This window comes from Thermothelomyces thermophilus, chromosome 3 (assembly GCF_000226095.1).
Source record: "Thermothelomyces thermophilus ATCC 42464 chromosome 3, complete sequence".
In the NCBI taxonomy this organism is placed as follows: Eukaryota; Fungi; Ascomycota; class Sordariomycetes; order Sordariales; family Chaetomiaceae; genus Thermothelomyces; species Thermothelomyces thermophilus.
In genome coordinates this window covers 1,774,733-1,786,273 of record NC_016474.1, presented here as the reverse complement: position 1 = coordinate 1,786,273, position 11,541 = coordinate 1,774,733, and the positions used below count along the sequence as shown (strand labels likewise).

The 11,541-nt window shown below is 53.3% G+C and overlaps 5 protein-coding genes and 1 non-coding gene across 6 annotated transcripts; 5 read left to right on the top strand and 1 right to left on the bottom strand.

Moving 5' to 3' along the window:
* Positions 1–217: 217 nt before the first annotated feature.
* On the top strand, positions 218–312 carry MYCTH_t95. The gene has a single exon. It is a non-coding gene; the product is annotated as a tRNA-Leu (tRNA).
* A 412-nt stretch (positions 313–724) lies between these two features.
* MYCTH_50021 (uncharacterized protein) lies at positions 725–913 on the top strand (the record flags this gene model as incomplete). The annotated part of the gene is made up of 1 exon (XM_003662859.1): positions 725–913. One exon carries the CDS (start codon positions 725–727, stop codon positions 911–913), a length of 189 nt encoding a protein of 62 aa, XP_003662907.1.
* A 1,784-nt stretch (positions 914–2,697) lies between these two features.
* MYCTH_2138981 (uncharacterized protein) lies at positions 2,698–6,004 on the top strand (the record flags this gene model as incomplete). Its single annotated transcript, XM_003662858.1, has 5 exons — positions 2,698–2,752; positions 3,453–3,456; positions 3,693–4,276; positions 4,360–5,154; positions 5,264–6,004. 5 exons carry the CDS (start codon positions 2,698–2,700, stop codon positions 5,782–5,784), a joined length of 1,959 nt encoding a protein of 652 aa, XP_003662906.1. The 3' UTR covers positions 5,785–6,004.
* A 354-nt stretch (positions 6,005–6,358) lies between these two features.
* Positions 6,359–7,801, top strand: MYCTH_2092294 (uncharacterized protein; the record flags this gene model as incomplete). Its single annotated transcript, XM_003662857.1, has 1 exon — positions 6,359–7,801. One exon carries the CDS (start codon positions 6,359–6,361, stop codon positions 7,631–7,633), a length of 1,275 nt encoding a protein of 424 aa, XP_003662905.1. The 3' UTR covers positions 7,634–7,801.
* A 144-nt stretch (positions 7,802–7,945) lies between these two features.
* MYCTH_2061176 (uncharacterized protein) lies at positions 7,946–8,313 on the bottom strand (the record flags this gene model as incomplete). Its single annotated transcript, XM_003662856.1, has 2 exons — positions 7,946–8,128; positions 8,230–8,313. The coding sequence occupies 2 exons, from the start codon at positions 8,311–8,313 to the stop codon at positions 7,946–7,948; spliced, it is 267 nt and encodes an 88-aa protein (XP_003662904.1).
* An 822-nt stretch (positions 8,314–9,135) lies between these two features.
* Positions 9,136–10,772, top strand: MYCTH_2304079 (uncharacterized protein). Its single transcript, XM_003662855.1, has 4 exons — positions 9,136–9,524; positions 9,587–9,610; positions 9,670–9,740; positions 9,810–10,772. The coding sequence occupies exons 1-4, from the start codon at positions 9,429–9,431 to the stop codon at positions 10,570–10,572; spliced, it is 954 nt and encodes a 317-aa protein (XP_003662903.1). The 5' UTR covers positions 9,136–9,428; the 3' UTR covers positions 10,573–10,772.
* The last annotated feature ends 769 nt before the right edge of the window (positions 10,773–11,541 follow it).

Sequence of the window (11,541 nt, the reverse complement as noted above, 5' to 3'; positions counted from 1 at the left end):
CATCTTGACGATTTGGAGGCGGTCTAGGAGAAGTTAGATACCCAAAATCACTGATTTCTAATCTCTAACGATATACGGGGCCCACGGACAGATAGCTGCCCAAACAGAGTACTTAGCGGCCGGCAAGGGAGAAGTGAGGCCCTGGACAACAATAACGCAACCTGCCGTATTCTAGAAGATGCTTATGTCTCTCGAACCCGACAACACTTCATTTAATGGCAAGGTGGCCGAGTGGTTAAGGCGCTAGATTTAGGTTAGAAACTTTCTAATCTCTAGTGGGAAACCGCGCGAGTTCGAATCTCGTCCTTGTCATCGGTTTTTTGTCTCTTCTGAATTTTTGGCACTACCGAAGTGCCCCAGTACCCCTGTGACTGGCTAGGAAAGTTACTGTTTTGCTAGGGATCATGGACGCATCTGTGCTTGATGAGAGCAGCATACTGCCGTGCAAGCAAAGATCATTATCGGAAGTTCAGAGTTTGTGATGGATGGACCTACCAAAATTGTAAAGTTTGGAGCGTGGTATGTAGGGTACTAACGTAATCCATACCCTGCTCGCGCGGCTACCCTGCTCGCACAGGGATATCGAAGACTTCAATTTCCACCAATTTCCACCAATTTCCACCAATTCAACAGCAATTCGAACAGCAATTCGCAGCCACTTTAATAGCCTTTCAGCTAGCAATTCGAACAGCAGTATTCCACCGGTTTGTCGTCTTCAAACACTATGGCAACTATTGCTGACCGACGGATAGAACGTGCCAAACGCGAGGTATCTATTGCCCTGGCCATCAACGCCCTGAACGCCAAACAAGTCTATAGTATTCGACAAGCCGCAAAGCTCTTTAACGTTCCTGCTTCCACCTTATGCGATCGCTTTACCGGTAAGAGAAAGGAAAACAAGGTCTCTAAGTAACATCTTCAACGCCTCACACCAGCCGAAGAGAACGTAGTTATCAAGGTAGTCTACTAGCTTGATGCTTAGGGCTGGCCGATGACTATCTCTGCCCTCGAGAGTCTAGCTACCTAGTTCCTTACCAGAAAAGGCGATAACGAGCCTTTTGGCAAGTGCTGGTATTATAACTTTATAATATAGTACCTAGAGTTAAAGGTATAACGAAGCTGTAACCTTGACTAAGCCTGGAAGGATGTACTTGATGATAAGGTTCTAGTAAAGTAGTTTACCCTATTCTAGAATATCTAACTGAAGTATACTATAGCCGATAATAATATCTATAATATAGATGAGAAGGGGTATATAAAGGGGATTAGTAATACCTATAAGATCATCCTCCTATACGAAGAACTCGAAGCTTTTTCTATCTAGCCTAGTAACCGCGAATAGGTCTTAATTATTAAATATATCTTAGCTAATAGGTACTCTCTCTTACCGTTTATTATTTTTAAAGGTATATAGATTTAACACTTATAGGTTAATAATAGAGTTAATAAGGATATTGCTATTTATATATCTCTAAATAGATAGACAAATTATAAAATTACCCTTAAATAGATTAAGCACTTTAACACCTATATAGTACCTTATATATATAGTAAATACCGCCTTCTTCTTCTTAATAGCTATAGTAGTTATATCTTAATAGAGTTCGTAAAATACTATATTACCTATAACATTATTACCCTTTGCTTACTATTATATATAATATATATCTTATAACCTCTTAATATTAGTATCTTTAGCCTACTTATAAAGATATATTATATAGCTATTAATAAGGGTACTCTTTTTAGTATTAGTTATATTAATAATCTTTAATTCCTTTATATATATTAGTAGGTATAAAAGACAATTCCAAAGAATATCCCTAGTATATAATATAGGGCTAGCTTGATTCCTTTCTACCTAGAGAAAATCCTTGGCTACTACCGTCTAAAGACTCCCCCGTTTATAAGCTTTACTAATAAGAATAGGCAGTCTATTAAAGTTATAGTTTCAGGGGATCTAGCTACCAAAGTTAATAATCTTGTTGAACAAAAACAAATCTCCTAACTTTGCGATACTCTTCTAAAACGCTAGGTTACTACTTTGAAGGAGGACTTCCTAGCCCTATATACCGACAATGTCACCCTGGCTATATTTAACCAAGAGCTTGTCAACAAAAGCAAAGACAGACAGACGAAAAAGACCAAGAAGCACTTTGGCCAGGCAAGGGTACTAACTATACAGGAGATTCAGGAACGGAAGTAGGAAAGGGAGGAAAAGGAAGCTGTTGAATAGAGGGAAAAGGAACGGCGTATGGCACTTCGTAGAGTTGTAGGCTTTGTCAAGTTAGTTTGGAAGGAATACAAGATAGATAAGAGCTTGTTTAAGTAATCGGGACTTGTTCAAGTAGATAGATAGATATAACACCAAGGAAAGTATCACCAGATTGAATTAAACTATACTACTTGGCTGTTTAGCTATTGGAATTGTTGTTATTGCCTAGATATTTCTCCTGTTCAGGGGTAAATTGGGTGGCGGTTTGGGTGGAGATTTGGCTACGCGAGCAGGGTAGCCGTGCGAGCAGGGTATGGATTACGTTACGGACTGACAGGTTTGCTTACCCTTTCCCACTAGGTTGATCGACCACCTGAGACGACTTCTGGAGAAGGTGGGGATTACTATAGACGCGGCCTCACTGACGGGATGAAGTACCCCCCATAGAGGGGGAGATCTCCTAAACGGAGCGATGTAATGGCATGTTTGAGTTGAGGCGCATCAATGTTGGCTTTGACTTCGACGTCTCCATGAGGGGTGGGTGATATCGGAGAGCTGTTAGAACGGAGCTGCCTAGTTGGAATTCAGACCCCAGTCATCTTGGCGGTCTTGTGGATGGTTGTTCGTAATAATCTGTACTCCGTAGATACTGCACGAACGAAATAGCTTTGAGGTAAAAGCTGCACATTTCGAAGTTTCCAGTCGAGAGGCGTGGAGGTCAAGGACACAAAATAGGACCTTGGATGAATTACGGACTACATACGTCAATAAGCACCATTTCAAGTACTTACACCCAGCTCGATCCCAATCTTTCAAGCTCGACAGCCTTTAATGATGTTGAGAAGAATAAGTGAGAAGCCGTCTGGTTGTTCCCGACCCATCTAGGCTTTCCTATTGGAAAGAGGACATATCCAGAGCTAGCGATCATGATTTGAATGTTCTGTCCCAATCTCGAAAGAACGAGTTCTCGAACCTAGTAGGTGGGCTGATAGGCATAGAGGGGAAGAAGGGGAAATAGCGCGCGGGAACCGGCTAGGAAACCCCACCTTAGCAGGGGAGCTCCGCCCCGTTCAGAGGGGTTATTCAGGGCGCGTTTCCCCAATCAGCTCCGTTTGGCGGGGTTCTGAGAGGTTTCAAGCGGTACAAGAACAAGGGGATAAGATAGCTCAGGGTGCCCTTCCTAACATATTACGAACCCTTGAAATAAGGTTAAGGTTGGAGGCCTGACACATCTTAGGTATGTACCCGACCCGCGCAAGTTCCAAGCCCAGACAGAAAAAGACGAACTGACCCGATCACGAGGCACATACGATAGATCCGACACCGCTTGCTGCCTTTCGTGTGCCCCTGGACCCTTCTTCTTGCTCAGTACCACTGCCACTTTGGTTCGCCAACTCAAGCCACGGTCTCCAAAGGGAACAGAAAACAACATGGCAGCCCCAGCAACTGCCAGTCAGCATCCACTTCCGGACGGCAGCCATCAGGCCGGCGGAGGAGTGTCGGGGAAAACGCAGACAGTCAGGACCGTCAACGGGGCGGTCCTGGCTCACTTGCGACAAGTCTACGCATCTCATGCCGGTAGTGCCACCGAGTGGAGTCCCGAAAAGAAGGCGGCTTTTCTGAAGGATATTCAGCATGACACCGAAGCTGAGAGCGCTCCCGAGCTGGCCAGCGGCAAGGCCTGGGACTTCAACGAGTTCCTCCGGTACATGACTTCGTCTATCACGAACGCGGTTGCGCCCCCCCATGAGGAAGACCTCTCCTGGCCGCTGTCGAGCTACTTTATCAGCTCGAGCCACAACACCTACCTCACGGGCAACCAGTTGTCGAGTGACTCGAGCGCCGACGCCTACAAAAACGTCCTCCTGCGCGGCTGCCGGTGCATCGAGATCGATGTGTGGGACGGTGACGACTCCGATGATGACGGCGAGACTAGTAGTAGTAGTAGTAGTAGCAGCAGTGACGACGAAGAGACCAAGGAGAAGCGAAAGTCGCGCTTCAGCAAAGTGACGGGCAAGCTGCCCAAATCGCTGACCAGCCGGTTCGAGAAGACAAGCCTGGGTAAGAAGTTCGACAGAAGTTGACAATCATTAGCAAGCTCGATGGCTTACCACCACTCGTCTCTTCAGAAGAAAAAGAAAAAGAAAAACCAGGAAACACTGCAGCCCCCACGGTGGTGCCGACTGAGGCACCAAGCACGACTCCACCGGCGAACCCGCTGCAAAAGGTCTCGAGCGGGAAGGAGCCGAGGGTCCTTCACGGATACACGCTGACCAAGGAGGTGTCGTTCCGCGAGGTGTGCGTCGCCATCAGGGACTACGCCTTCGCTGTGACCGACACGCCCTTGATCGCCAGCCTGGAGGTGCACTGCAGCCACGAACAGCAAGAGACCATGGTGGCCATCATGCGCGAGACGTGGGGCGACTTCCTCCTACCGGAACCCAAGGAGGACGCCAAGCACCTGCCCTCCCCTGCCGAGCTGCGCGGCAAGATCCTCGTCAAGGTCAAGTATGTCCCGCCCGATGCTGAAGAGGAGGAGGAGGAGGCGCTCCCGGGCGACAACCAGACGGCCAAGGCCAAGAAACCGTCCAAGATCATCCAGGCGCTGAGCAAGCTGGGCATCTACACGCGCGGCGTCTCGTTCAAGAGTCTGACGCAGCCCGAGGCAACGATGCCGACGCACATCTTCTCGCTCTCGGAGAACGGCGTCATGGAGGTACACGAGAAGAGCGCGCGCGAGCTGTTCGAGCACAACCGCCGCTACCTGATGCGCGCCTACCCATCCGGCCTGCGCATCCGATCGTCCAACCTCGACCCGGCCGTCTTCTGGCGGAAGGGCATCCAGATCGTCGCGCTGAACTGGCAGAACTGGGACGAGGGCATGATGCTGAACGAGGGCATGTTTGCCGGCACCAGCGGATACGTCCTGAAGCCCGAAGGTAAACATCAATTTCTCCAACACTCCCCCCCCCCCCCCTGCCCGGGGGTCTCGCCCCCTCCTCTGGCCGCCAGTTTTGCTAACGCATCAAACCCCCTCCCCTCTCGCAGGATACCGGATCGACAAGCCACTTCCGGCCCCGTCCACTCCGGAAAACCCTCAGGCCACCGCTGTGAAGCACTACACGCTGGACCTAACCGTCCAGGTTCTCGCCGCGCAATCCCTGCCCCTGCCGCCCGGCGACGACAACCCGTCCTCCTTCCGCCCCTACGTCAAGGTCGAGCTCCACGTCGAAGAACCCGGGGAGCGGCTGGACAAGGACGCCCTGCCGGAGGACGGGAGGGAGAAGGAGGGCGAGTACAAGGCCAAGACCAAGTCCAGGAAGGGGTGCGACCCGGACTTTGACGGGCAGGAGCTCCGGTTCGAGGGCGTCCCCGGCGTCGTGCCGGAGCTGTCGTTCGTCCGGTTCCTGGTGAGGGACGACGAGGTCGGGAGGGACTCGCTCGCGGCGTGGGCGTGCGTGCGGGTGGACCGGCTGAGGGAAGGCTTCAGGTTCGTGCATCTCGTCGACGCCGAAGGGGTCGAGACGGAGGGGGCGATCCTGGTCAAGGTCGGGCTGAAGTTGAGATGAAGTGAGAAGAGAGGAAAGTGAAGGGAAGATATAAGATAGGGGGGCAGAGTCATGAGTTGAAATTGTTGGCGGCGGTTGGCGGCGGTGGACGTTGACTCTGCTACCGTGAGAATCACGGTACAATACAATTGATCGGTTTATTACCGGCATTGTATGTGATAACATAGGTCACAGCAGGCATATATCGATCGCCATTGCATAGCGAGTTTTGTCTTCCGAGAATGCCGAGAAAGTGAGGTATTAGAGGATTCAGCAAGGTGAACTTTTGAACCGCATGGCGACATGCTGCTGGCCAGATGATCATGCTCGAGACGGTCCTTCTGGGCACGAGGAGCGTCTCTTGTTCTACCAAGTACGCAGAAATAAATATTCCGTACTTACTCGATGAGAGAGAGAGAGAGAGAGGGCTGCCAAGAATTCTTCTTGCCTGCCGGGAAGCAAAGTGTTCCTTATCGCATGTTCGATAAGAGCGCTGTGGCTGGTGCGGACCCGCTTGGTTTCCGGATGCATCGCGGCATCGAACAACGAACTTTCGATTTGAGCCCCTGTGTATCTTGTTGAGCGCGGTAATACTATGAGTAAACCTGGTTTCTCATTTGGCCTCAAAAAGGCCGGCCCTGCAAAACCTGCTCCCGCGCCCCGAAAACCCGCGCCCTTTGGCGGGGGCGACGACGACGGCTCGGGAGACGAGTCAGGGCCAAAGAACGCCGCGCAGGTTTCGGAGCTCGACGTATTCAACACATCATCAGAACCCTCGGCACCCAGCGACACGCCGGACCGGAGGAAAAAGCCGACCTCGAAGCCCCTCAAGCCACCACAGCCGCCCGTGACCGCGCCAGAAGCCAACCAATTCACCGACCTCTCGAGCGCCCTCACCTCGCGCAAATACGCCGCCGAGGCTGCCGAGGCCGATCCGTCCATCTACGACTACGACGCCGCGTACGACTCCTTCAAGGCGGCCAAGGCGGCCGCCAAGAAAGCCGCCGAGAACGGCGGCGAGGCGGGCGGCGGTCCGGAGAAGAAGCCGCGCTACTTCCAGGCGCTGCTCAGCGCCGCCGACCAGCGCGAGCGGGACCGGCAGATCGCCGAGGAGCGGCGGCTGCAGCGGGAGCGGGCGGCCGAGGGGGACGCGTTCGCGGACAAGGAGAAGTTCGTTACGGAGGCGTACCGCCGGCAGCAGGAGGAGAACCGGCGGCTGCGGGAGGAGGAGGAGCGCCGGGAGGAGGAGGAGCGCAAGCGGAACGCCGGCCGCGGGCTGGCCGACTTCTACAAGGGCATGCTCGAGCGCGGGGAGAGGGAGCACGCGGCGCTGGTCAGGGCTGCCCAGGAGGGGGTGCGGCCGCCGGCGGCGCGGGATGGTAGCGGCGAAGGGGGACAGGAGGAAGAGGAAGAGGAAGAAAAGAGCGCGGCGGATCGGGCGAGAGAGATCAACGCCAAGGGTGGGAATGTGTTGATCAACGACGAGGGCGAGGTGGTCGATAAGAGGCAGCTGTTGAAGGGCGGGCTGAACGTGGCGGCCAAGAAGAAGGCCGAGGTGCAGCGGGAGAAGGAGAGGCAGGCACAAGCCGCGGCTGCGTCGGCGAGGGCGGGAGCGGGCGCGCAGCCCAGAGGGGGGGTGTATGCCGCCGGCGGGAAGAGGGCGATGCGGGAGCGCCAGTCGAAGATGCTGGAGGCCCAGCTGGAGGAGTCGCTCAAGCGGTCGAGGCAGGAGGCCGAGGAGGAGGCGGCCAAGGTGCAGCTTGCCAGCAAGAGCAGGAAGACCGAGGCCGAGATCTCGAGCGCCAGGGAGAGGTACTTGGCCAGGAAGAGGGCTGCGGAGGAGGCGAAGAAGAATGGCGAAGTCCCCTGAGATCGAGGACATCCGGATATTTTGCTTTCTTTCGACACGATACCCCCCCCCCCCCCCGGCCCCTCCCCGGTGCGGTTGCGGACGGCTACGGCACGCTGCTGTGCTATGTTGATCGAACATGAGCTCTCCCTGTAACTAATAGACTCCAAAAAAAAATTGTTCGCAGAGGCAGGCATGTTCACATCTTCCCATGCCATACCGGTCTATCACCGCCTATCGTACAAGATCCGACTTGCCCGAATTGATCCCTTTCCTTTGGATTTCCGAGATCGTCAGTAGTGTTGTACACAACTCCAAACCCCATCTAGCGCTCTATGCGTTGGAAATGTTCTGGTTGCCCATCTCTTGCTGTATCCTTCGGATGTATGTCGCATTGACCTCGTTCCACGCCGCCATGTACTTCTCCATGCACGACGTCAGGCACGTCTGCTCGCCGCTGGAGAGAGAACTGCCCGGCTTGGGAACGCAGCGCTCGAAGCACTTCTCGTTGATATTCTTGGGTTGGGGGGGAAGAAGTGTCAGTATATATATTGGCTGGCTAGAGTGCGCGATGGGTAAAGAACGATTCTATGAGATCGGGAGTGGCGCGGCCCTACCTCGATCAGGGTCCGCGCATTGGCCGTGTTGGTCGCCTGAAGCGCCTGCCTGATGATGGTTTTCTTGACTGTGTCCGAGTCCATGGCTGTAGTTTGGCGGTCAGAGTGTAGCGAGGTGTCCTACAAAAGGTTGCCGTTTGTTTGGTTTGGCGAGAGCGGAAAAGTTCCAAAAGTGTGGCGCGTGCTGCTAAGGAATTGAGGCTGGTGTGTATTGTATTGTACAGAGTAACTTACATAGTACTTCGTATCCGTCTTGTAAAAAGAACGTGGAGAAAGTGGAGAGCCGTCGCACTTGTGTAATCCGTACACTAACTCGTACAGAGTACACCTCTTCCAGCATTATTAATCCTAGTGCGATACATGCCCCACTTTTTTCAATTCTTCTGCAAGCCACTTACACAATTATCACACCATGTCACTCTCCTAATAATTTTCTATATGAAGGTACTTACAGATAAAATCCCCAGGTTGACAGCCAAGTCAACAAGGGATATTCTTTCGAGTATAGGAATCCAGGTCCAATAGTGGCCGGCTCGAAGCCCAGATTTGAGCCCTATTGAGAATGTATGGCACTGGATGAAGGATTGGCTTGAACATCGCTACGACGTTCAATCGCTGAGCCTTACAGGGCTTCGACTGGCTGTTTTGGGAGGCAGTGCCTCCTGAGTTTCTTTAGTGCCTGGCACACTCAAAGGTAGAAAACCAGGAGGGAGAGACTGGGTATTGATACTTCTGTATTATAGAAATTTGTATTGGGTTGGTTGTATCTAGACTTCTTGGCTACTTTTCTGATTTGCGTTAGTTGTGGGGCATGTATCGCACTAGGATTAATAATGCTGGAAGAGGTGTAGAGCAGGGGTAGCTCGCCAGACCAGAGCCAATCGCACGACAGCCCGATCGTTTGGTCGAAAAGGCCAGCTAAGGTAGTCCGTCAGGGTCTGACGAGTGTCGAAAGCGTCGCAGCCTTCGAACCACGACAAGCTCTCTCGGCTGAGCGTTCCAAACGGACACACTGCGCACTCGTTCGGATACTCTGTTCTGTCTTTAATTTTTCCTTTCCTTCTGTGTTTGACACCCTTGGCGGCACTCTGCCATCGCACCTCATACGAGCCCGTTTCCTTTTCCCTACTTTCTCCTTCCCTTTTCTTTCTATCTCCGCCGCCGATCGAGCGACCCTCGAATACTCGACTTGACACACCATGTTGAATTTAAAGTCGACACTGTCGGCCTTGTGGCTGGCCACGCTGGCCTGGGGTACGGCCCGGGCGGAGGAGGACAATGTGAAGAGCATACCGGTACGCTACTGCGTTACTGTCGTTTCTTCATGGACAGCGAAGCTGACGGTATCCTCCTGCAGTTGCGAACACACAGTCTCTCCCAGGTGCGCGCATGGCCACGCCTCAGCTCTCCCGCCGACGAATTGCGCTGACTTCCCTCCAGCCATACCTAGACTCGGACATGCAAAGTCGCTGGTACGATTTTGGCGGCGACACAATCATCCGTACTGACCAGTAACCCCCCTTTCCGCCCCCCCCCCCCCCCCCCAGGCGTAGACCATAGCTAAACCTTGTCCACTGCAGATATATCCGCCTTACTTCGGACTACCCATCACAATCCGGGTGGCTCTTCTCGAGAGTCCCGCTGACTGCGACAAACTGGGAGGTTGAGGTGGAGTTCAAGATTCACGGGAAGAACCAGCTCTATGGAGACGGCTTCGCCATGTGGATCACGAAAGAGCGCGGGAAGATTGGCCCCGTGTTTGGTAGCGCGGACCGGTTCGAGGGCCTCGGCATCTTCTTCGACACGTACAAGAACAACCGGCCCGGCGTTGTCTTCCCTTACGTCATGGCTATGGTCGGCGACGGCCAGAAGTCGTACGACAAGGACACGGACGGCAAGAACTCCGAGTTCGCCGGCTGCTCGGCCAGGGGCATCCGGCACGCCTCAGTGCCGACCAAGTTCCGCTTGACCTACTTCCAGGACAAGTACCTCAAGCTGGAGCTGCAGTACAAGTCCGAGGGCGAGTGGACGCTCTGCTTCGAGACCAACCAGCCGCCCGCCATCCCGCAGGTTGCCTACCTCGGTTTCAGCGCCGAGACGGGCGAGTTGAGTGACAACCACGACATCATCTCCATCGAGGCGAAAAACCTGTATCACGCGCAACCTACGGGAGGCAAGTCGACGCCCGGCAGCGGTAGGGGTAAGAAGGTGGCTTCCCCCAAGGAGGGCGGCAGCTGGACCTGGTTCTTCACCAAGATCTTCCTCTTCTTCCTGGTTATTGGCGGCGGCTACGTCGGGTACACAGCTTGGAGGGCGAACAACAAGCGGAGCCACCGCTTTTGAAAGAGAGGGACAAAATTGAAGAATGCCTCTCAAGGATGGAATGTGACGACTATATACCGGCCAAGAGCAGAAAACAACAAACGATACCATGTCCGTTCTCTCTCATCATGGCGAGGTGGATGCTGTCGAGCCCCGCAGCCGACGCGGAAGTGAGTTTTCCCACAGCACAGCACCCATGTATCAGTACAGTCTCTCGGCGCCTGGGCGGAGTTAAGCAATTGTGTTCTTTACAACGGCTGTGTGGTTCTGGTTTAGAATGCAACGATTATCTATCGATGGACGAGGACACAAGAAAAGAAAGCAAAATGGCGAAGCATGTTTGATTCGTTTGGGGTTCGATCTGGCAAATCGGTGTGTGGTGCGGTGCCTTGGTTCCAGTCCCCGAGTACCTCCGTACTGCTAGACGCTACTAGCAATATCCGGATCTGGCCGGAAATAGCCACCGTCACGCTCTACAAATGCGGAGCTATGACACCTTTGGTTTGACGGCTTTGTGGACTTGGCTTCAATGGTCGATGTTACCAATCGATCGAGAGGAGGATTGGCAACGAGCGATGACGAAGAAGAAATGGGCAACACGTCAAGACTGATCAGGGGCTGATCCCTGCGCCAGAAGAAGTACCCCACATTGCTTGCCCCTCTTTGAATCAGCTCCCGGCCACCGGCATAAGCTCTGGACATGCCACGCCAGTGATGGTTGGGTCCTTTTCGTGCTCAGAAAATCAATTAGATCCTTCTCTTGCGTGGCAGCTCAAGGACTGCGTTTGGAGGCAGCTGCCCGGTTGCCCGCCAGATCGAGAAGGGCTGCAAGGCTCGGGACAAAGCAGCTGTCACCAGTGACGCCAGTTGCAGGACCGCCCAATGCAAAGCGGGACAACAGGCCGGGCCCCCACTGCTCCACACCAGGATCCCCTCCACCCAGCCGGCTCTGCCCTGCATCAGATGTTCCCAACAGTGTGCGCGAGTCGG